Source organism: Pseudopipra pipra, chromosome 1, assembly GCF_036250125.1.
Source record: "Pseudopipra pipra isolate bDixPip1 chromosome 1, bDixPip1.hap1, whole genome shotgun sequence".
NCBI lineage: Eukaryota > Metazoa > Chordata > Aves > Passeriformes > Pipridae > Pseudopipra > Pseudopipra pipra.
In genome coordinates this window covers 62,793,900-62,819,324 of record NC_087549.1, presented here as the reverse complement: position 1 = coordinate 62,819,324, position 25,425 = coordinate 62,793,900, and the positions used below count along the sequence as shown (strand labels likewise).

The following is a 25,425-nucleotide window of genomic DNA, read 5'->3' as shown; positions in this document are numbered from 1 at the left end:
AAAGCTCTATCTTGATGCCCTTATGACACCTGGCTTACTTATTTCCCCTCCATAGGCCACATCCATAGATATTATACCTCAAGCAGGAAGACATATAATGGTTTCTGAAAGATTTTTCCCTGGATACTTCCATAAATCAATACCCTCTTTCAACAAGTCAGAAAAGCAAATAGTTTATTTTTCTCTCTACTACTTAACACAGGAAGGGATCTATGGGTAGGGAATCTTAAAAATATTTAAAGCCTGTCCATTCAATTTCAAAAACCGAGTAGTTGTTAATGAATAAATATGTTTCAACTGTAAAATTAATGAGTTTACTGAAAGGTAGCCTGAATTAGCTAACTGAAGATGCCTCATCCTCCCTCAGCATCTAACAGTGCCCTTTAAGTTTCATGAATGTACATTCTACCTCTGGATTCATACAATTTTTTTTAGGGTGTTAACTAAAGTAAGTGGTTTACAAGAGTCACAATTAACAGGACAGAGCCACAAATCCTTACCATTAAGGGAGTAACAGAGTTTAGATTCTAATGACTCTCCTATGCTAAGTTCTAGTAAAAAATGGCAGGACAACGGTAACACTTCCTTCAAATACCTTTAAGAGTACTACAGTAGCCATATAAAAAGGTGTCAGCAGATCTGAGAGAATCTGACTAAAGAGGAGAACCTGCCTTTAGCAGCTAGGAAGGAATTTACGTCAGAAGGCTTGCGAGGATGTTTTAATTCTGTTAGCAATGCACCACACAAGCACTTTTACAAGGAATCAGATTTGGTCTCTTCTCTTTGAGACCTACACAGTCCACTTAGTTAAAAGAGATGTTCTGGAAAGTTAAGATAGGCACCAACAGGAAGTCCCACCTCATTTAAGAGATACTCTGAACACCAACTCTGCCAGAACAGCTGGTGAAAACACTTTCTAAAGTTGAAGGTGTGAAAAATAACACATGTAAAATAAGAGAAAATTGCTCATCCCTTGTACAAATAAAGTTTTCTACTACTTCCAAAAAAAAGAAAACACCACAAACTTGCTCATGAAGACGAAGATGAAACTTGAATAAACAAGTTACCTTTCTTTATCCTCCACAGACTGACTGCATTTAAGAATGGCTAAGACTATTGCTATACTCAAAAGTTTGGCCAACAATTGGCAAAATAAGTTATGTATCTCTGAACATTTTTGGCAGTCAAATCTATACAATTTGTTAATCTGAATCATACAAGAAAACAAGTTGCAGACTCTGAATGAGAAAAATCAACTGCACAGCCCCTGAGATAAGTCTTCCTTTAGCACACTGAGAATCATGTGGCATTCTGCCATTGCTAATTCCCACAGAATTCACTAAATTAACTCACGAGCTAAATAAGAAAAAAAAAATTTTAAAATCTTAGATAGCACCCTTCTTTTCTGCTTAGTAGTCACGAAATCACTGAACATAGCAGACAAATAAGGAAGTACTTATTTTATTTATAACAACAGCAACCAAAATATCTTATTGTTGTATATGGCAACACGAACTGGCAAGTTATCTATAAAGTAGCTTTAATCTTTCTCAAAAAAAAAAAAAAAAAGAAAGAAAAAAGGAGTGTCTATTCTTTAATCTCCAAGGGCACTGGGCCTGAACAGATCCAGAAGAATACACATGCCAGTTTCAATGGGGGTTTCGTAGTTTCACTGGTGCATTGGGGCAGCGCTTGTGGTTTGAGGGGTTTTTTAAGGGAGTGAGAGAGAGAAAAAAAGTGACGCTGACTTCTGTTTTGGAAAACAGTCATTCAACACATGCTTTAGAATCTAACAGATGCAAGGGAGGACATAATGTTTTTCTACTGCTCCAAAGGAACATTCATCTGTACGAAAAATTAAAATTGCCAGCTTAAAAATAATACATGAAAAATATGTGTGCTTTTAGAAGATCAGATACTCCTAAAAATGTTTTTTGATGTTCAAAAGCATTCAAACATCAAGAGCATACTTAGCATAAAATTATACTTAGCATAAAATACTTAACAAAAAAACCCCATAAAATTCCTCAGATATAAATCATAACAGTTTTATTATAAGAATTTATAGACTGAAAGTAATATCATTTCCATATGAACCACTCAATGCATGGATACTTAATAAAGAAGGACAGTTGCAGCTATTTTGTATCAGTGGGAATAGAAACACAGGCTATCTTCACACAGGGGAAAAAAGTTAAGAAAAACTAACACTTTCATACATTGAATCCAACTTCAATATTCTGTATGTGCATTCCACCATTACTTAGAAAAATGGATAAACTATTTGAAAAGGGGCAGTTGTATGTCAGGGCTATCTAGACACAGATAGTACTTAATGAAGAACTTAATCTATAGCACATATGAAAAGAAGCAGAAGAAATGAGTAATGTTCTAAGGAAGAGACAAAAACTGCAATTACCTGACCATTCTGCTGTATGAACAAACTTATTTTGCAGTCGTCACCACCGCAAGCCAGAATTGGTACTGGAAAGGAAAAGAAAGTCTTCATTTTTCATAAAATCTAATATTCTAAGATATGAAAAAAATATAAAGCTAATATAAAAATTAATATAGTATTAAGAAATATATTACCATCTACAGACAGGCAAGTGTGATACCACTTTTTAATGTTTTCTACATTACATGCCTAACAATATTTGAAATAGGCTAGTATCTCAAGAACACAAAACTCAGAAGTTATTTCGGCATGCAAATAATATCTGCAAATATTTAAGATGCCAAAAAGAGTAGTTCACCTCATACTCCCATATCTGTAGGAAGTTCAAGGTTTTTAATTAATTATATTTTATTGATATCAACAGGTATTTGCTCTAAATAAAGAGGAAGCAAGGAGCAAAACAAAATGACTCAAAACTAATGCAGTTCAAGTTCCTAAATCAACTGAAGTAAGTTTAGATGAAGTTAGTACAATTATTATACAGCAAATAAAAAGACAGACCAAAAAAGGAAGACAGATCACCACTATCTGTAACCAAGAATATGAAAGCAAAGAACATTATTATAAACGTACTCAAGTCTTGAGTAGTAGTTTACTTCCACCGGCTATCCTAGAAAGTGCATAAACCCCATAAGTCTATTGAATCAAACCAAGCAAAGTTACGTCTAAGGGTAAAAGAAGAGAAGTTAGGCAGTGTATTAGTTCATCTCTCCCATAGAAGATGATGGGGGGAAACAGGTAAGCCTAACTCTACTCTTTTTTTAGGACCTAAGGATGAAGTACTACTGCTAGGGACTGAAACAGTAAAAGAAAATGAATTCATCATAAAATTATGAAGAAATAAGTTCTCAGGGCTAGACATTTGCATTTCTCAAGTCTGAGTAGAAAACAACATACTAAATTTCACTAAAATCAACTATTTCCTTTAGTGTGGATAGACCAAAATCAACTTGAATATTCATAATACTTTTATGCTGTATGCTAATTTCCTCTTTCTGCTTGTACCAAATCTGTGCCTAGTTATCTGCTGTTCCTCTTGCACTTTAAAGCTGCATTCCACATTCTTGTACCTCCATCATTTGCCGCTTTTTCCCAACATCTAAGTCACATTTCACCTCCATCTCCCCCTCATTTTACATAGGGCTAAAAAAAATCCCCCTTTGAACTGGAGGCAATGAGTTGTTGTGAAAGAAGACCTGGTTGTCGGGTCCACAAAAATTGGGCAAGGATGAGGTTTTCTTCCACAGAATACAATACAATGGATGTTCTTGGAAACAGTCCATTACTCTAACCATATATTTACTCCATGGAATGAAACTTTAATAAAAACAAGGACAGAGTTATGATCTAGTTGCTGTAGCAGACAAATGCAAATAGTTTCACTCAAAAGTTCTATCAAGAAATGTGTAACTGGCAAAACCAGACCAGAATACAGTTTCTTATATAAATGTTCTAGGTTATTAGAATCTTACTGAAATAAAAGTCCTACAAAGGAAATAAGAAAAGTAAGTTGGATCAGCAAAGCTTTTTCAAGTTCACTTGCTCTTTTTTCCATCTGTTGTAATTCAGTTCTGAGGAGACAATTATTTACTGTCAAAGGCCAAGCTACATCACGGCACTTGTCCAAGTGGTAGGAAGAAACACAGAATGTGACAAAAGAGCTGATCAAGATTTGTGAAATAGTAAATCCTATTCCCAGCATTTTAGAAGCAGAGTTCTGCAGACAACCAACCAAAACAGCACAAAGATCTTCTTCAAGACTCAGAAACAAATGTACAGAAACTCCTCAGCTAAGAGGCTGCTCAGTAAAGTGCTTAAGCTGTATTCCACCTGCAAATGACTGGTCAGATTTTCATGAGAAGTCTATCAGCTTTCCCCATTTGACTTCTTCACAAAAATGGGTCAATTTTTTTTTAATAATTTATTTTTGAGGACAATCAGTTAAAATACTAGGCATCATGAACATCAATGCCTTCTGAAAGCTAAAGCATCCATTGTGTACAAATCAAATCTCAATGTAAGCTTTACATTTCTTTGCTTGGTGAAATTAGAGGTTACTGCAAATGCTTCTAGTTTAGAAGTGTAGTTTACGATTTTCAGAAAAATAATTCTGTATTTAATTCCTGACTTAAGAAATGAAGATTTTCCCCAAGAGAAAAGATTTTTTTAAATCTTAATACAGCTGACAACACAGCCTTCATAAAGATTTCAGAGCAACTCTTGAAGTTTTCATAGATCATTTTTCCCTGAAGCTCATAAAAATTCCAAATTGCCACTACAGATTAACGTTTCTGACAAAATGATCAGTAGAGATATTTTTAATAATATATTTTAAGCTACTTCATTTAGATTTCAGAATTAACATATTCCTCTGAATAAAAGCAGTTCTGTTATATGGATGATTATGTCAGGTTTATGGAGAAAACAGAGAACATGGCTATGCTATATTAAAAGCCCCTCTATAGATTTCTCCAAGAAACATTTCTAGTAGTACATTTGTGGTTCCAAATCTAAACTATTCTGTGACAATTATAGCAACACAGTTCATTGGCACGAAAAACACCAAAGTATAGGAATTTTTTTTCTAATTCCATACAAAACCTATGCAAATAACTTCTCATTCAAAAATAGTTTCAGTTCTTCAGAAAAGTAAAGTACTCTTTCTCATGTTATGAGCACTGTGTTACTTAGGATAACTAATTTGAATGGGGATGGAAAGAGTCTGTAGTAAAGGACTGTCAAGCTCTTAACATAACTTTCAGCAAAAATGATAAATTAAGATAAATCTTAATTTAAGGTGTTTCCAAAGTGAATAATCACTTCTCTTATATACAACATTAAACAGATGCACTACTCTAGAGTGTTAGTGACTATTTCTTATCTGTACAGTATCATAAATGAAGAAATAATCCATTGCTTTGCAATATGAATGATATACTCATTAAGCTGGCACCACAGATGCTTCACTTCTAACAAAATTCATATTGGAGGTAATGATTTTAATTTATCCTCAAGCCTTTTAACTTCATCTCAGCAACCATCTGTTAGCACATTCACAGGAGAAAAAGAGAGTGAGGTTTAAAAGCTCTTTACTGGTGCGGATGATGCTTTTGGTATCAGACACACCCTGAAAACAGAGATTGGTATTTTCAAATGGGACAACATATCTTTATAGAGCTTTCATATCTCCCAGAATTATCACAAGCCAAAGAATAAAATAAGCTAGTGAATAACTACTCTGGAGGTATATAATCAAAACAACATATCAGTGTGAAATGCATTCAGCAAAGAGTTGAAAACTCTAGATACAGTAAGAAAATTTAGTACTTTTTCTCTTGGGACCCCAGCACATCTCCATCCACATGAAAGACTGTAACGATACTTAAACAAAAACTTAACTTGTGTATCTGGCTTGAGGATACATGTAGCTTAAAAAAAAAAAAAAACTTCTACATATTTGCAACAAAAGAATGTGCCTGTGGCAGGCTACAAAATCTGAGCATTTATGTTAATAGAAAACTATATAAACCATACTGAACAGTCAGGTTAAACTAGTTCAGCATCTCAGGTTTTTTCACATTTAAGACTGAACAGGTGATAAGCACTGCTTGTTAATCTGTAATTTTCAATGCAGGCCTGAGAGTTCTTTTTCTGGCTCTTGCCCTTCAATTCAAGAACAAACATACACAGCAGCACAATAAGGAGTAGGTGCAACTACTGGTGCAGCCTCACCTTGGGTCCTATGTGCAGTTTTGGGCACCACAATACAAAAAAGACATTAAGCTTTTAGAGAGCATCCAAAGGAGGGCAACAAAGATGGTGAAGGGTCCAGAGGGGAAGCCATACGGTTTAGGCTGAATACTGGGAAAAGGTTTCTCTCTCAAAGGATGGTTGACAACTGGAACAGGCTCCCCTCAGAAGTGGTCACAGCACCAAGACCGACAGAGTTCAAGAAGCATTCGCACAACACTCTCAGGCACATGGCGTGGCTCTTGGGAATGGTCCTGTGCAGGGCCAGGAGCTGAACTAAATGATCCTTATGGGTCCCTTCCAACTCAGCATATTCTATGATCATCCTATCCTATTCACATACAGCATTGTTACCTCCTTTTAAAGCTCTCCGTTTCAAGAGTTCAACTAAAAACTCCATTCCAGTGTCATTTTGAAGACACTGTAATCAGTCGGTGTTTTTCTAATTACTAAGAAGAGTTCATTGAAAACCTTTAAATACAAACATCAGCTTAGGTTATTCCATAGAAAACAAAAACTGTGGCATAAGAGTCTGGAGTCAGTCAAGTGAAAATTTGTTTGGGGGATTTCTTAGATTTTATGTTTCCTGCATTGATATTCAAGCTGTGCAGCTGTACTTACCATTGCTGCCAGGCAAGAAGGATAAGCAGACATCCATAACAAATCCATTTCCAAACTGCAGAATTTCAATGCATTTAGCTGGAAAACAGGAACAGACAGTGTTGATCTTATTCACTGTAAGTAATACAGTTGCACTGTCCTTTCCTAATACATTATATAGTTAAAATTTCCCATCCATTTTTCTTTTAAGGAGCTAAAAATCTTCTACACTTTTTAGAAGCCTAAATAATAACACTATCTTCTGTGGGGCCATAGAAATACATCCAGAATCAGTTAGAAGATAAGTCACTATTCTCCATTGAGTATTAGATCTATACAGCTTCACTGTGATAACACATCAGAAGCAATAAATATTGCAAAATATATCCTGTGGCAACAACATTCACTACACAAGCAGCTACAACTGAATCCATTTGCTAGAAGAGCAGCTAGAGAGATGAAGAAAAACCTGCAAACACCTCTGAGATCTAGAAATGGCTAAACTGGTAAGCAATCCAGATCAAAATAAACAACAGGATAGCAAAAAAACCTCTCTACAGCCAAAGAATTGGTCCCTCCATCTCTGGAACCCAAAACAGCAAAACAAAATGGAAAGGACAGGATTTCACAGTGTTTTCTGGGAACATGAGAAATGTCTTCCAGCACATGGGACTGAAGATTGGCACCTCCCATCTATCTCTCTCATGCAGGCAAGGGAATGCAAAATCTTCAAATACACCAGATAAGGAAGAAAGTACCTTAAGAGATGCAGTCACTACAACTCAACTAGCAAATAACACTCTAAATCTAGATTATCTACCCTATTTATTTCTTATGTATTTCAAAAAGCTGTTTTCCCATGTGTCCATGCAAGAGTGTAGTTCACAAAAAGGTCAAGATCCTGTTATCCTAAACTTCGTTGGACTCAAATCAATAGTAACAAACAAGTGACACCTTTCTAATGCCAGCATTAATAATTGTACTACATAATTTTACTTCACATGCACATACAGCTAGTCTGCTCCCACGTTGCAGGGCAAAATGATGGCTCATATCATCAGATTCTGAATACATATTAAAAAAAAGTAAATTTAGCCAACACATCACTCATGAAAAATAAAGGTAAATCATTCTGCAGAACAAATCTGACCCAAGGCTTTAAAAGAGCAATACAGTGTTTTGTTGTACCAAAGTCTAAGAGAAATCAACATAGTTGCATTAAAAGATGTTAGTATTTAGTCTATTACTTAAATGGATAAACATTCATCACTTTTATTCAGCCAGTATGTTGTCCCTAATGTTACAAAAATGTTACCTTCTGAACCATGCCGAGACCAGATTCTCACAGTGGAGTCAGAAGCTGCAGAAGCTATTAGCAGGTTTAGGTCAGGTTCATCTGACTGGTAGACAGCATCCACAGCACAAACGGCTTCCATGTGGCCTTTGAGGGGAACACTTTTGACAGGCTGAACGAAGAAAATTTTACAAATTTTTAAATTCCAGTAACTTATCCGAGAGAATTTAATACTGAAAATGAGTTGTGTACCTGCAATGGCAGAGCACCTACAAACTATGCTTAAGCTATAGCATATTCTAAGAAACCCAGAGAAAGGATACAGCACATAATGAACATTAACTTGCTTTTGCTCAAAGCTGAACAGAATTAAATGTTGCTGTGTACACTATACAAACATCATCACTCCTTGAGGAAAGTTTGAAACAGCATAGAAATTAGGAAGAGCAGGTTTCCTTCCTTTTTCTACTTCTCTTGTCCCTCACCCTAAGGAACATCTCACAAAAGTCTGGAGAACCTTGGTGAAGGAGAACAGAGAACACAATGAAATAGTAGCACTAGAGCAGCTCTAGCAGCAATGTTTAGCGTGTTCTCACAAATCAAACCAGCTTTTTATTCCTTCAAAATGACAACATGAAAAACAAAACCTCTAAGTCTAGACTTAAGCATCTACTTTCTAAATGAATAAATAAAGGTGATTCAATTTGCAATCTGTTCCTGATAAACATAAAGACCAAAATGACTTTAATTCTGCAACTACCAATCATCCACCATTTATACAAATTTTATCACAAACATATCTGACATCTCTTTCCAAAATATAGCTTGGTATGCCCCAGCAAGAATTTTTGATCGGTCTGATATAGAATTTTGTCTGGTTTTAAGAGTTTACACTAGTCTAGAACTGTCATTAAAATGTGTATATTTAGCCATATTCTTTTGCAATGATTGCCATAAGGCTGTGCACCACATCAGCATAAAAAGTTAATAAGAAGTCTGTATGTTATCTTAAATAAATGTATAAATAGTTACAATGGATCAGGATCAGAAATAACTTACTTCCAAGAACATTCCCACTTCAATTACATTCTCCCTACTATGCATTTCCCCCTGCTATGCATTCTCATGCACTTTAAAGTGCCAAGCCAGTGAAACGAGTTACCTACACAGCCATTCAGAAAACAACGCCTAATAAGCAAGACTTTAAAAGTTAGATAATAGAGGGTTTTTTTCATCTAAATGTCAGTTCATTCTGAAGGCTCTATTACACAGGACTCCATCTTTTGCCTTATATTTTACAGTATGAATAATAAGTTAGCATGTCTCCTTTCTTTTCTCAATTTCTCTGACAAAACTCAATTGTTCCACGTATTTTTTAATTTTATTTTTGTTAAGCACCTACCCCAACTTGTATACCATCCTTCTAAGACTACCTACAAACAAATATTACACTGTTGCACAGATTGACTGGAAATCACTAGAGCTGGACATAAGGAAATGAGAAAGGAGGGTACAGAAAATGTTAACTCAGAATGGATCTCATAGTTTGAAGATTTTAAGGTGGTTTAAAGAAAAGAGCCACATGACATCAGAAAGCTGATGAGTAAAGAAGAGACATTCAAGATCTTTCAGACATGGTAAACAAATCCACCTGATGACTGATTAGTTAGTTAATTTTCTGATTTGAAAAAGATGAACTATAGAAAAGAGGAAACATCATTTATAGTAAAACACAGCACGACATAATACCAACAATTATAAGGATACACACATGGGATTCAACAGTCAAAGTAAAACAATGAGGTATGAACCAGAAATACAGACAAAACAGATAATTTGAGATTAGTGAGAAACTAGTGAAGAGGGAGCTTTGAAAAGGGGTTACTCTAGCTTACCTGATTATTCCATGTTTCTACACCATTCCAATCCCAAAGAATAAGTTGTTTATCAGATCCACCAGAAATTAACTCTGTTTCAGAAGCTAAAAAATACGTTTTGGTAAGTTTTGAGAACTCTTACCTTTGTAACAACAGACAACAAACATAAGCAGTTACATTGGTTACAAGTCAGAAAATATCACTGGTAACCAAAGTTTCCATCAAAATAAAGTATGGCTAATAGGAATTGCACTGGGCAGAACAGCTTAAGAGCAAATGTATTACCTAACACAGCATAAAGAGAAAAGTCACAGGAATATTTAAAGTTCTGGATGAATGTGATAAAAATATCTTTCCAAAAGAATCTCAAATCCAACACTGTAAATTAATATTTTGGGCTTTTGTTTGGTCTTTTTGAAGGATAGGAAAATACAGCAAGAGAAATCTAATCAAACAGAATTCAAAGGTCCCACATGAAAATTTAACTCCCACGTTCCCTGAAAATAATTTCTTTTAATCAGTTTTAAGAAGAATGTGTTTTATTGCAATCAGTTGAAGGATGGCAGGTCTTATCACCATTAAACACTAATGTTTTCACCTCAGTACCTCTCCTCCAAAAAGACAACCTGCACATTACATTAACAGTCTAATCAATGGCCCCATTTCTCTTTGTCAGTAATTTTCCATAAATGCCTAAGGGCAAGAATAAGTGCCTTTGAACAGTCTGCACTAAGCAACGCTAAATCTTGGAATTACTATCAAGCAAAAGCCTCCTAAGTGTCTCAAAGATTCCTATCCATCTAAAGATCATAGTTTTTCGTGGATATGAATTCTATGCAACTTAGAGCTGTATAGTCAGAGATTGCTCATAAGGCACTGAGAATCAGTTTACAAAGTTAAAACAGGTGAGACTCCAAACCCTTACTAAAGAGCCCGGTGGCAGCTCAAGCAGCACGGCCACCAATCTCTCAGGAACACCGCAGCCCTGGGCAATCATCCTCCCAGGGTGCCCTTGGCTGTGAGGCTGGAAGCAGACAGCCTAACCAAATCTCCACACTCACTGGGAAGCTCACCTGGGTTTGGCAAGTCACATTCCTGTGAGGAGTGATGTCAAATTGAGGCCACACCTCGAGTACTGTGTCCAGTTCTATGTCCCTCAATTCCAGAAGGACACTGAGGTGCTGGAGCAAGCTCAGAGAAGGGCAACGGAGCTGGTGAAGGGTCTGGAGCACAACTTTATGAGCAGCAGCTGAGGGAGCTGGGGTTGGGATTTTTTAGCCTGGAGAAGGCTCAGGGGGGACCTTAGCTCTCTCTGCAACCACCTGAAAGAAGACTGTAGCCAGGTGGGAGTCGGTCTCTTCTCCCAGACAGCTAGTGACAGGATGAGAGGATACAGTCTTAAGCTGCATCAGGGGAGGTTTAGGTTGGGCATTAGGAAGAATTTCTCACAGAAAGGGTGATTAGACATTGGAATGGGCTGCCCAGGGAGGTGGTGGAATCACCGTTCCTGGAGGTGTTTAATGAAAGACTGGACGTGGCACTCAGTGCCATGGTCTCTCTGACGTGATAGTGTTTGGTCATAGGTTGGACTCAATGATCTGAAAGGTCTCTTTCAACCTAACTGATTTTGTTATTCTGTGAAATACCTACTGGAAAGTCTAGTTTAAGGCGAGAGGATACGCTGCAACTCCCCATTTCCTTCAGTTTACAGCACAGCCCCTCTGTTGCCGGTCCGACCCTCCCCTACGAGGACAGCAGCTGCCCGGCCCCGAGGGGAACCAGCTCCGAGCCCCCCGCGGCATCCCACACCCGAAGGGACAAGGGCTACTCACCGCGGTCCCGCCGGCGGACCCAGCGCACGCAGTTCACCCTGCCGGCGTGGCCCCGGAGGGTGGCGGCCACCCGCCTCGCCTGCGGGACACAGAAAGCACCGACGTGAGGGACCGGCCCTGACCCGGACCCGGCCCCAACCCCGGCCCCACCCGCTCCACAGCCCCATCAGCTAACCGCTGGGTCGTAGAGGACGACGTCGTGGCAGCTGCCGAAGGCGAAGAGGCCTCCACGGCCCCAAGATACGGCCCCGCCGCCCGCCCGGTTGGCGCAGCAGGCGACATGACAGAGCGACACGGGCGCCGCCATCTTGGCCGCCGCCGCGTGCGCGACCCCGCGCGGCTCCCTTGGCAACGACCCCGCGAGGGGCGGGTCCGGGGGAGGAGCGGCCTGAGCAGCTCCGGGCGGATCGGTGTGCGATGCTTGGGGTGTTTTTGGGGGAGGTCTTAGTTTTAATCTTTATTGCACCTTTTGCCAAGCGCTCAGAGGTGTAAAAGGTTTAAAACTTTTCTGTTTGGCTGGGGGAGGGGGTTTGTGTTTGTGTGTATAGAAGTTGCAGAATCACAGAATCGGGATGGAAAAGACTGAGGCCATGGAGTCCAACCTGTGACCTAACACCACCTTGTCAACTAGACCATGGCACTGAGTGCCATGTCCAGTCTTTCCTTAAACACCTCCAGGGATGATGACTCCACTACTTCCCTGGGTAGTTCATTCCAGTGTATAATCACTCTGGGAAGAAATTCCTCCTGACGTCCAATCTGAACCTCTCCTGGCACAGCTTAAGACTGTGTCCTCTCATCCTGTCACTAGTTGCCTGGGAGAAAAGGCCAATCCCCACCTCCTACAACCTCCTTTCAGGTAGTTGTAGAAAGTGATAAAGTCACACCTGAGTCTCCTCCAGACTAAACAACCCTAGTTCCTGCAGCTGCCCCTCACAGGACTTAGCCTCTAGACCCTTCACCAAGTTGATTCCACAGGTACTAGGAAAGAGCTGAGTATCAGAGATCATGTCGTTGTTAGCCATTTCGAGTCTGTTTCAGTCACTTGTGAAGCCACCTTCTGATAAGGAGTCATGCTTACATTAAGTCACTGACCTCGGGGTGTGTTTATTACCATGTATGTGATGTCCTAAAATCAGTGTCACAGAAAGCAGGAGAATTCGCAATGAACAATGGTCAGGGCCCAGACGGGTGAACTGAATATGTTTGAATGCCTCTGTTTTTCAAGAAAGGATGTGCTTGAACTGCATCAGCCATTTGGCTTCACAGGCTCAAGGGTTTTGCCAGTTCCCAGTAGCTACAGGTGCAACCTGCTGCCCCACAGGCTGTGTAGGAGTCTCAGCAGGACCTTCAAGACCTCCACTCTGCCTCCAAATAATCTGCACCACACATGCAGAAGGCCCTGGAGTAGAGGCCAGGCTGAAGTATAAATGGAGAACTCTGCAATCAAAGTGTGGAAAGGCAGAGAAACAGAGATGTGCTTCCCATCCCCAAATTGCACCTGAGATATCCTGAAATAATTAAAACTGAACTGAAAAGTTGGAAAGCCTGGGCTAGAGGTAAAAGTCATCTCTATGGGGCTGTGCAGGGAATGAGGCAGGGATCAGGAAGAGAAAGCAGAAAGCAAGCCTACGTCCAGAAGAAACACTGCATACCATAGGGAACACTTTGGGCCCTGAAACTTTCCTGCCACACCTTCATCTCCCCATGTGCCTGTGTGTTCTTGAATGCTGGCTGTCAGCAGCACTGTAACCTGACACAAAAACGTTCCAGCTAGGCACAGTTTTTTCCAGAGGGTATGAGAGGAAGGAAGCTGTGCCTGATCACACACAAGATACAGCCAGAAATGTTAGCTGCTAAGGGAACAAATGACTCCTTGCAGAAAAATGCATGGATCTAGTAATCAAAGCATGCTTTAACTGAGGAGTGCTGTCCTGAGGTGCCAAGGATGGCTGTACAGCAGTCAGGTTGCACAGCAACCCTCTTCTCAGCATGCCCTGCCAGGGTTGGAGTCAGGGCTCTGGCAGAAGGAGGTCGGGCACTGCCAAAAAGCTGGGTCATGTTATAGGAGTTGCCTCTGTTGCTGTGGGAACAAAGCTGGCTCTGACTGTGATTGTAGGCATAAGCGTAGGCTTTTCCAAGATGGACTGGGTGAGGGATTCCTCTGTGACACAAAAAGTTAGCTCAACTGGTAGATAACCCACTGCTGCTGCTGTCCTCTTGGAGAGGTTTGAGGTGCACGTTATGCCGGAGGGTGCAAGGGCACTGTGCCTCCATGCTGCAGGGTTTTGTGGCGCTGCTCCTCTCATTCTTAGGCCACCACCTCAAGGATGGTGCTTTCCCAGCCAATTTGAGAGAGCACATTGTAGAGGGTTGCTAGTGCCAAGTATTGCCACTGATTGCCTCCTTTCTCCAAATAAAGGTCTGTCACTACAACCTTGTGTCAATCCAATACTGCCCAGCACTGCAAGAACTGGGATAAATCAACACGGATTATGGACTTCAAAGTGCCATGAGGAATGCTGTAACAGCACCATGGCAGCATGGCCAAAAAGCGCAGGAAGCTGGATTTGTGTCAGGACAGATCAGCCCAGACAAGCCTCATTTCTTACTTTTTGTAAGTATTATGTCTGACCAAGTCCTCATTCACGCGAGACCCTGAGCCTTGGGTCTAACCCAAGAAAGTTTTTTTGTGAATTCTCTTGAAAACTGAAATATCTTGAAGATAGTATATGAGAAGTTCAGAATATTGGATAATTATAACAGAACCAATACGCCTTTCAGGAATGTGCTTTATAAGGAATTAATGGTGATGGTCAATGATGTTACAAGGATGAACAAGGACTAGTCAGCAACAGCCAGTCTTCATTCATAGCTAATGTCCTTACTGAATTAAAATCTGTCCTTGCTGTTTTCCTTCATAGTCCTAGAAAATAACTTCTTCACTTTTCAGAAATATACGTAAAAATAATCTTCTGCTTTTTGCCACCTTTGGTGTAATTTTTGAGGCATAGGAAGAGCTCAGTTCATTGAACATCAGAAATAGTTGCTGTGGTGCCTAAGCAGACTTCAAAAGTCACTCCATAGCTTTATTCACATCTTTTACATGTCCCAGTTTGGTTCTGCCAATGGAGTTACATCAACAAACTCCCATAAGGGAGTTTTTACTTACACTGACAAAAGGTTTCTTGAGCTTAAAATAAATTTGCCAGTTACGTAGATGTTGGAGTAACTTCAGTTATTCCGTTATTGGAATAAGTTTGTTCCAATAGTAAAATAGTAGCAAAATAGTAATTTTGATGGTAAACTCATCTCTGCAAGACAGGTTTTGCAGGCAGAGGTGGCTTCACATGCTCCCTACTCAACTCAGTTATGCTTACAGCTTTATGATAGAGACTGAAAAAATACACCAGTTAAAAAGTTATATATAGTATTTAATGTATTTATCTATGCCTAAACATTGAGATGAAAATATAATAACGTTGCAAATGTGTTTTCATTTCCTGCATAGTGTTTCCAAAGTATTATACAGCATGTTTAGCCTCATCTTTCTTTTCTTGTTTTCTGAGGAAAACATGGTGTTGGATATATATTGCATGTATTGTTAATTGAATACATGTTGAGAAGAACTCTAGTCTTTGCTAGGTTAAATCAAAGTTTTATGCTTTCTGTTATTGGGTGGAGTCTTGTTGATGTAGAGGAACATATATTAATAGACAGGAGTCATCATACATGATACTATGAAAAGCAGCAATCGTATGTTAGGTTTAAAGTTATATGTAGTTTAATTCTATAGAAGAATGTTCAAAAGTTGCTAAATGAGCAAAGCCAAGTACTCAGAGTTTGGGAAGCCTTGTTCTTGTAAGTTTTTGACCTTAGTCTATCTTTATGTGTCTTCATTGTATACTTGCCTTATGAAGTAATTCCTAATGCAGTTGCCTCATATACAAGTTACTGCTTGCTATTTTTACTGTAGGTTGCTTGCCTCCAATATCAACCTGGACAGATAGTGTCTGGAGAATGAGACAGCTATTCAGTATTTTAATTTCTCCTCATTAGTTATATCATGGCTGTATAGTAGTCTTAGCCTAGAATTATCTTTTTCCTAGTAGCCTTCTTCTATGGCCACAGAACCTGAAGGTCTCAGGAAAAAATTTACGAGTTACGTTTTTCTTTATAAGATAACTGTTAGGCAGAGGGGTATTATTATATTCATTTTCTGGGTGACAATTTTTTCATAGACCAGAATTCATAATAAAATCACACACTCATAAAATGGTTTGGGTTGGAAGGGACTTTAAAAATCATCTACTTCCAATACCCCTCCCATGATCAGGGACACCTTTCACTAGACCAGGTTGGTCAGGGCCCCATCCAACCAGGATTTGAAAATTTACAGGGATGGGGCAGCCACAGCTTCTCAGGGAAACCTGTTTCTGTGCCTCACCACCACCACAGTAAAGAATTTCTTCCTAATATCTAACCTAAACCTACTCTCTTTCAGTTTGAAGCCATTCCCCCTCGTCCTACCACTACACTCCTTGATACATAGTCCCTCCCTCTCTTTTCTGTAGAAATCCCCCTTTAGGAACAACTCTCTTGCCTTTGACATCTTGAGTACAGATCCAGCCTCTTCCTTTTTGTCATCTGTGAGATCTACTTTGGAAGGCATTTCAGTGCATGAGGAATACTTATGGGCTTGCTGGGATAAAAAAAGCAGATATTGTCACTTGAATAGGTTTAATTTAAAATGTTTAGAATAAGTTTTTAGAAACAATTTCTCCTTTAATTCATCTCACTGAAGACTGAAATCTGAATGATTCTGGTGAAAGAAGTTGAATTGAACAAATCTTAACTATAGCTATTTCCATTTTTCTTGAAGGCTGTATTCTAATTATTTTATGAATAGCTTACATCCCCACTGCCAAAATGGGTTTCTGATTTTCTAAAGAAAAAATAAATTAATTATTTAGAAATATCATTCAAAATTAGTTCTCCAAACAATGACTGTAATTGCTGGCTGAAAGAAATTCCACAGAAAATCTCTCTGATTTTCTTTTTTTTTTTTTTTTAAAGGAAGACCTAACGCAAACATGACCTAGAAAATTGCTTAGGAAAAAAAAAGAGAGAAAAAGGATGAAACAGCTTGTCACATAATCCAATTGATTATGCATTATGTTTTTGAAGCAGAAGCTCTAAAAAGAGACATGATAATAGGCATTCATTCCAGAGGGCGTACGTGTATAAACACACACACACACAAAAGAAAGAGTATGTGGAAATGCCATCTGGAATACTTAAAATCATATTTTACACTTGCATTCTGTATGTAGATTTGGTATGGCTTCTACAGGATATTGTTTCATACCATAGAATAATATCTTCCAAACCCAAAAATAAATTGAGTAATAATCTCCTGACACATTTCTTCATTTTGAAAAACCCAAGCTTAACATGTTGAATTATGGTCAATGGATTATTTTATTTGTACACACACACACATATACATATATACACACACATATATATATATGTATGCAACCACATCCACTGCATATATATTTATAATGGATTTGATCATGAAAGGTTGTTGCACAAATTATATGATATTTAGTAATCTCCTGAAGGATAAGCCGGATCCAAAGCCTTCAGCAGTCAAACAGATTCCCAATATTAGATGAGGCTGTGAGTCAGGGATCTGGTTACTGACACTAAGAACTGGCAACTTTTTTTAACTGTATGATAATGCCACATTTCCCTGTTCTTTTTCACTGTCTCACACCTGGTACCTGTGATGAGCACAGGTAGGAAAATTAATAACCTTCTAACCTTCCCATCTGGAGCTGTCACGGGTATCAGCTAGGAGGAAGCACAAACAGCATTACAAATTTGTATGAGGAAATCCCCATTTTCAGTGCTAAGTTCTCAAAGGCAAACATCTGCTGAGTCTCAGAGCTGCAGGGGAAAGAGGAACATGCCACAGCATAGTCAATACTCATACAGCAGCCTGCTTGTGTTGGGTCATACTTCCTCTTCTAGGAAAGGTAACAAAAAACTCTCTAATTTCTGTCAAACTACAGTTTCCTTTTAAAAATTTGGGGGGGAGGGGTGTTCTTTTTTTTTTTTCCTTTTGCTATTGGTGTGTATTGGTGTATGAAGTTTCTGTAGTAGACAACAACTTCTCTGGAGTATTTGATAAACTGCTTTACCACAGGTTATAGATGAAGTTGTAAGAAAGGCTTGAACCTGTCCTGATGTAGTGGCCACAAAATACCCTGTGCCATTTAAGTTGGAGTTGGCATCACAGGTGACTCTATTGTTTTTCCCCTGTCACCCACAGCAGGACACAGCTTGGACAAATGCCACAGGCAACAGAGGAGAAATAAAAACAAATTTATTTTGAAAGGGGGAAATATACTTTCTGTTTAATATGGCTCAGCTTATATAAGCGGCTCAGAAGAAGACTTCATACCACACTAGCATTAAGAAAACATTGTTAATAAGAAAGATGTTTCCTACAGTGATATAAGGCTGAATAATAGTTGATGGGAAAGAAATTCAGAAAGTAAAAAAATTGACTGAACACAAGCAAAAAAGAATCCCAATGGTAAATCAATCAAAGTATTCCAGATTAGGAAATTGCAGTGTCCTGAACAGGAACTTGTAATACCTCTTCAGATTTAAGGTAGTGAGAGCTGCTTTGCACCTAAATCTAGAGTTCAACTTCCTTCTTCTAAATAACAATTCTAAAAAACATACTCTTTGGACTTCAAGTTAGTATTTTGATAGTTAAAATTGACTCAGTGGATAAAATGGAAAAAAAAATGAAAATTAGTTTACATAAGGAAAACACCATGAAATAGAGAAAATATGAAAAGCTACGTTAGTTTAACCACTTGGAAAAATATATACAACATAACTCAATCTGGCATTTCCAAGCACATGAGTTTTAACTCTCATGTGCTAAAGTGTTTTAAGGCAAGTTATTTTGTTTAATCCAGTCATAAACAGAACATTTAAAGAAGTAAAATACTGAAGCAAGCATGTCTAGAGAATGAGGGCAAAAGCAATCTCTGAACCAGTGAGCCTTACAGGGCATTCTGCAAATAGCTTTGCATGAAAGAACCAGGCAGAAGGGGCACCTACCAAAAGCCTGCAGTGCACACTGAAATTCACTCATGAGAATCAAACTTCTGCACACTCAGCAATAATACTCCTCAGACAATAGATGCTTACCTTTCATGCTGCATAAACTGTCAACAAAACCAGACTTACACAGGGATAGAGTGAATTTTTACATCATTTTGAGGACATGAAAAAATCTCATTTCACGAAGGAATATTGGCAAGGTAAATTGCAATTTTCCTCATAGTTCCTTCCCCAATTCTCCCATTTCTTCCATCCAAAAAGTCCTTCATCCATATTATCAGCTACAGCAAAACTTTATTGTGCATCAGACAAATAGGTGAAGAAACTTTCATCCACCCACTTTCAGTCCCACACTATTCCACGTGTCTTACTTCAGACTCTTGAAGCTCCAGTGTCTCCGAGAAGATCCAGTCCCTCTCTTTCTCATCACCCCTGGTGCTGCAGTCTGCTGACCTACTCCTGCAGCTTCTTAACTTGGTGACACAGATCTTCAATGAGGACACATCTACTACAGGCTAGAAGACCGTCTCCTGCTGCCCCAGCCTCAATGAGAGGCCCTAGGCATTCCCTACAGGCCAAGACATGGAGAGCTGCATCCTCCTGGAGCTCTCTCTGGGTCGAGGCCTCTGGCCCTGCTTAAGCAGGAAAAGGTTGGACAAGACAAATTTCAGATGTCCCTTCCAAACTCAGCTGTTCTGTGATTCTATGGATCTGTTACAGGGAAATCGCTCCAGTGTCTGCTGGGGACTATATCCTGCCGTGCATCACCACCATTGCTGAGGACATGGATGTGGTTCAGAGCAGAGTTGCTGTGTCCTTCTGCACAAACTGTTAAACAAGCTGCTGCATCCATTTGCTCCCTCAGTCACCTCCTTTATGAAATGTTTTCCTGCTTTTGCAATTTATCCTTTCAGTAGTGTTTCTTTTAATAGCAGGAGCTGGACCTTCAGAGACCCCATCCAGCCTAAACCATAGCGTAAGTCGCATATTTGCTCAAACAGGTGATCATATTTTCAACAGACATTGAATTCTGAGTTTATTTAACTCTTCTTCTCCTTCTGTACAAAATGTGGACAAGTCTGTAACACATTGAGTGAGCAATTGGCTGATGGATCAGGCTCAAAGAGTTGTACAAAATGGTGTTACATCAGGCTGGTGGCCAGTCAGCAGTGGAGTTCCCTAGGGCTCAGTTTTAGGGCCAGTGCTGTTTATTGCTACAGGAACCAAATGTAAACTAAGTAAGCTTGCTGAAGTTGAATCCTTCAAGAGCAGAGAGGCCTTATAGAGAGATCTGGATGGACTAGAGAACTGGGCAACCAACCGTATGAATTTTAAAAAGAGCACGTGCCAGATTCTTCATCTGGAAGAGTGTAATCCTTGTTATACAAACAAATTGTGGGGCAGACAGGCTGGAGAGCAGCCACACAGAAAGAGATCTGGGAATTTTGGTTGATGGCAAGTTGAATGCGAGTCAACACTGTGCCCTGGCCACTGGCCTCCTAGCCAGGAGGGCCAACATTGTCCCAGGGTGCATCAGGCAAAGCATCACCAGCTGGTCAAGGGAGGTGTTTGTCCCGCTCTGCGTTGCACTGGTGCAGCCTCACCTCAAGTCCTGTGTGCAGCTTTGGGTGCTACAATGTAAGAAGGACATCAGACTATGAGAGTGTGTCCAAAGAGGGCAACCAAGATGATGAAAGGTCTTGAGGGCAAGCTTTCAAGGAGTGGCTGAAGTCACTTGGCTTATTCAGTTCTGAGAAAAGAAGGCTGAGAGTTGGCTTCATTGTAGTCTACAACCTCCTCAAAGGTGGCAGTGGAGGGGAAGGTGCTGATCTCCTCTCTCTGGTGACTAGAGATAGAACATGAGGAAATGGAATGAAGCTGTGTCAGGGGAAGTTCAGATTCTTCACTGTGATGGTGATTGGTCATTGGAACAGGCTCCCCAGGGAAGTGGTACAGTACCAAGCCTGTCAGAGTTCAAGGAGCATCTGGAGATGCTCTTAGTCATATGGTGTAATTTTAGGTAGTCATACGAAGAGCAGAGAGTTGGACTAAATGAACTTTATGAGTCTCTTCCAACTTGAGATATTTTATGATACTTTTCCTAGTCTCTCATTACATACCAGAAACTTTTTTCCTTCTCATCTCCTTTTCCACTCTCCTATTCACTTCCCTGTTGCCCTAACTTCTGCACTGTGTTCAAGGAGCCAGCAATCCTGAACATCCCTGCTCTACTGGGCCTTATGCACAGGGCTTGAGCAGCCCATTTTTTAGTGTGAGGAGCCGCATTAGGAGGGAGCTTGCTGTCCCACACCAGCCTGAGCTGCGCTGGGGTCTGCTAGGGTGGAAATAACCTTCCAACCTGTTGGAAAACTGTCTGCTAGCGGGACACCCCGCTCAGATAATCTGTAACTTACAAAATGGTTGAGAAGGGTAACTTCTGTTTGGATCAGGGGGTGGATCACAGCTCTCCTGCCTGGGAGAGAGCTGCCTTTGGAGGAGCGAGTGACCCCTGTCACTGTTACCCCAGGCAGGCGCACGTGTGTGCTGGGCTGCCTGCCCAGAAGGGTCCTTGGGTTGTGCCAGGCTGCACAGGTCCCCTGGCTGTGGAGCCACCTCAGCTGCATCACAGTCACAGAGCTATCTGTGGGCAGCTCCCACACTGTACAGCAAATTTTGCCTCCTACGTGGCCTTGCCTTTATCTAACAGCAAAAAGTTCTGTGATCGTTCTCTGGGAATAGAGTAATTTTCTTGTGAGAAACTCCTCTATTAGCTCAAATTATCAAAAGGGGGAGAGTGGGAGAATGTCTCTCCATGGACAGGGTCTGCTCTCTGCAGAATTCCTTGGGGAAATCCATGTGGCTCCATCCAATGCTGCATAAGCACAAGAATGCCCAGCATCTGAAGGGATATGAGGTGTACTCACTATATATATTCCTCTTCTTTTCTTATCTTACAAAATCTGCTATTTTATTAAGCTGTTTAGTTTATGGCCTTTCTGAAGAATTGCACACATGCCTCATGCAGAAACCAGCTACTGGGAGCTTGGAAACTGTGTATCATTCCCAGCCTATTCATGGTACAGCACATGTGCTTGATAATGCTACCAAGTCACCCAAAAATATATATAGCAAGAAAGCAAGGAAAAGGGGAGCTGCTGACATGACTTCTGCTTGCACACTTTTCTGGTTTTTGTTTAGCTCTTTGTAAGACTGGTTTTAAATTATTCCATTTTCTGTGGCCCTTTGCCTATTTTTTTCCCTGACTGTCATTAGTCATTACCTGACTTGTACTAGAAGTGCTTAAGATCTGGGGAAGCCAAGGCATTTTGTTCAGCTGTTTACACGAGGCTTGTGACAGATGGCAAAACTTTATTCTTAATGAGAAGTTTTTCCACCACAGTCTCCAGTGAGGGAGTTCTCCCTCTCTGAGCATGCAGTGAGCCCAAGGTCACTGCGGCAGGACAACCTTAGATGAGTATCAGGGAAAAGCATGAGCCCTAGGGGGGGTCTGTACCAGTCTGCACATGCCATGAACTTAATAGGTGGTGGTATTACCCTGAGGACTGTTCTACCTTTTAAACACCAGGGTGTAATAATAAGGATGGCAAAAAAAGAATAAACCTTTAGCCTTGGGGAAAACTAAAAAAGATGCATTCATGTTGGAGCCAAAAAAAAAAAGGTGTTATTTACTTGGACTTTATTACAGCCTGCATCAAATATTAGTCATCTTTATAGAGCTTTTAGTAGAAGGAATTACCAATTTAATTATAATAAACCAACATTCCTACTTTATAAGACAGTAAAAAACTAACTAAAATATTAGCAGGTAAGCTCTAAAACCATAGAGCCAGCTTCTGGTCATATTTGAATGAGATAATCTCTGATAATTCTGTTGTATTTTTCCAGACGTACACCAATGGAATTGTATCACAACCTTTTCCAAATTCCTGATAAAAGTCATCAATATGAATAGAAATAGAGTTATGATTTCTCTTGTATATTTGTAACTTTCTGTATAAAAATTAATATCTAAACAATATTTTCTGATCCTCTTTTGAATATGTAACATCTGTTAGGAAGTAAACACAGATTTTCTTGTACTGTATAAAAGATGTTGATGTTCTAGAAAATGCTAAGAAAATGTTTTAAACGTGATCTTTTTTTTTAAACATGATCCTTTTTTTTTTTTCCCTGAGATCTGTGAATAGAATATGTTTTCCTTCTTGCTATTTCCATCACATACACGAAAATTATATTTTCTTTAATTTAATCACAGAATCATAGAATGGCTTAGGTTTGGAGGGACATTAACGATCATCCAGTTCCAACCCCCCTGCCATGGACAGGGACAACTTCCACTAGACCAGGTTGCTCAGAGCCCCATCCAGCTTGGCCTTGAACACTCCCAGGGATTCAGAGAATTCCTAGAATAAATATAACCTCTCTCAAGACATGAAAAACATTACAAGAGTTGTCCAAGGCTGATATAAATTGTTATACTTCTCTTGGAGCAAATCTTTGATTGTCTGCATCTTCTCAGGGTTTGCTCTTCTGAACTGTGATAAAGAAAGTGGAATTTTATTCTTTACTTTACAAACTGTTCACTATGCCCAGTAAACTATGACATGAATCAATTTATTGTAGCCCTAATACGTTATAAAAATCGTCTTCTGAATGTTGGAAATTCGTTCAACCTTTTTCAGGACTGCAGCTTAAAAACAACTTGAATAAATTTTAGGTGGGTGTTGATGAAATAGACAAAATAGGATCCCAGGCCTCTTAGGCAGATTTTTCCCTTTCTGTTGTATTTGTGGTTTTGTTTTTATGGCATAGAAATAGGATGTACCTTCCCTATTTTATCATAGATAATTGCATCCAAATCTTTCCAGATATTAAAAATAGCTCATCTTCATGTATCTTTGTAAAATACCTGGTGGGGATTTTTTTCTATTTTCTTCATCGGTATCATTCCACATTCTGTTATTTCTATTTGTCCAGAACTATTCCTTTTTCAAAAGAGATCATTAGATGCAATTTGACAATATGTTGGAAGAAGCTCTGATAAACATAAAAATGACTAATAGGGTTTTTACTGCTATTTCACGTCACTGTTCACGTCCAAGTGAAAACATCAGCCTATATTTTAGGATGCTATCTGTATTAACAGCCTATTGGTTTATTCAAATAATTTTCTCATATAGTAGTTCCCTTTCTTTCATTTCTTTTCAGTTACTTTAAGTTTTACCTTGATTCTTACAAGCACATTATTACATGAATATTTTACTTTTACTACACAGACATCCTTCTGCTTTTAGCTTGTATATATTTTGTCCTTTCAAAACTTTAGAAATTATTTTTGTGTCTAAGAGACCTAAATATTTTAGCTGTTGTTTTGCTAAGTGATCTGCTTCTTTCTAAATATGACTGAATTCTAAATAAGATTTAGTGGTAAACAAAATATTATACACAGCTACAAAATAGATTAACTGGCAGAATTTAATAATATGGCAATCATTTAGTACTTATATCCATAATAGCCATAAAAGGAGAATCATATTAAAGCTCAAAAATCCTCTTGAACATTGAAGCCAGAGATAATCTGGTTTAGTGTTTACATTTTGGGAAGGCTCCATTGATTTATATCTCATTTGACAAGAAGGTATCTGATAAAGTTTTCATTTCTTTGGCCTCCGAATTCAGGTTAAGCATTGTAAACCAGAGGTGACCTACCTTGCAAAGGTGCTGAATCCCAGCTGGTGTGGACATGAGTTGTTCTCACTCGTAATATTATCCCACTGAAATCCTCATGTTTTGCCCTGTCTGCTCTCTGTTACTTGTGACATGTCTTCTCTTATCACACATTCCTTCTAATTCTCTTCGCCCAAATTTTTTCCTCAAACCTGTTTTCTCCTTAAACCCTTTCAACAAAACTGTGTATGCTTGTAAATAATTTTAAATTCCATTCATAATTTTATAAGGCAAGACACTGAATAAAACCTTGACCATGACCTTTTCTTCATATATTATTCCCCCATTTTCCCTATGGTGTATTATTTCCCTTGTTCCTACCCTATTTAGAGATTTACATTATTATGTTTCTATAATGAGATTTCACATTTTTATTTCTTCACAGACAATAATTTATTCCAGACAATGAAAGATTTTTATGTCTGAGCAAATATGTGTTTAAGACCATGCCTCAATGCATGACACTTGCTGACGATCCTGCAAATCTGATCGAGTTTGGTCATTTGCAGTTCTAAGTTCTGGTGCTTCAGTTGTCTGTATTTTGGGCCACTATTCATCCTTCTCATCCCCTCCTTTCTGTAGAAAGAGGAATGCAGTGGAAGGTGACTTATTTCTTCTTTCCATCTTCCCCCACCACATCAATCCAGCCCTACTGTGGAGCCAGGGATACATATGAACCCACAAGACCGAAGGCGAAGTTTTGTATCCAGAACTCAG

The 25,425-nt window shown here is 39.2% G+C and overlaps 1 protein-coding gene and 1 long non-coding RNA gene across 9 annotated transcripts in view; one reads left to right on the top strand and one right to left on the bottom strand.

Annotated features, from left to right (window-relative positions):
- Positions 1-12,139, bottom strand: part of ELP2 (elongator acetyltransferase complex subunit 2) — a 37,470-nt gene extending 25,331 nt beyond the window's left edge. The window contains exons 1-6 of one of the 2 annotated variants that reach the window (XM_064659027.1): positions 11,987-12,139; positions 11,812-11,890; positions 9,998-10,083; positions 8,124-8,274; positions 6,830-6,907; positions 2,420-2,484 (exon numbers count right to left, since the gene is read on the bottom strand). In XM_064659027.1, the coding sequence (XP_064515097.1) occupies positions 2,420-2,484; positions 6,830-6,907; positions 8,124-8,274; positions 9,998-10,083; positions 11,812-11,890; positions 11,987-12,118 (591 nt within the window). In that variant the 5' untranslated portion in view covers positions 12,119-12,139. The remainder of the gene's footprint in view (positions 1-2,419; positions 2,485-6,829; positions 6,908-8,123; positions 8,275-9,997; positions 10,084-11,811; positions 11,891-11,986) is intronic. The other variant, XM_064659033.1, reaches the window with a different exon arrangement.
- A 23-nt stretch (positions 12,140-12,162) lies between these two features.
- LOC135416259 (uncharacterized) overlaps positions 12,163-25,425 on the top strand; it is a 31,801-nt gene continuing 18,538 nt past the window's right edge. For 2 of the 7 annotated variants that reach the window (XR_010431506.1, XR_010431503.1), the window contains exons 1-2: positions 12,677-12,789; positions 14,234-14,428. This is a non-coding gene — a long non-coding RNA (uncharacterized LOC135416259). The other 5 variants (XR_010431508.1, XR_010431512.1, XR_010431509.1 and 2 more) reach the window with 4 other exon arrangements.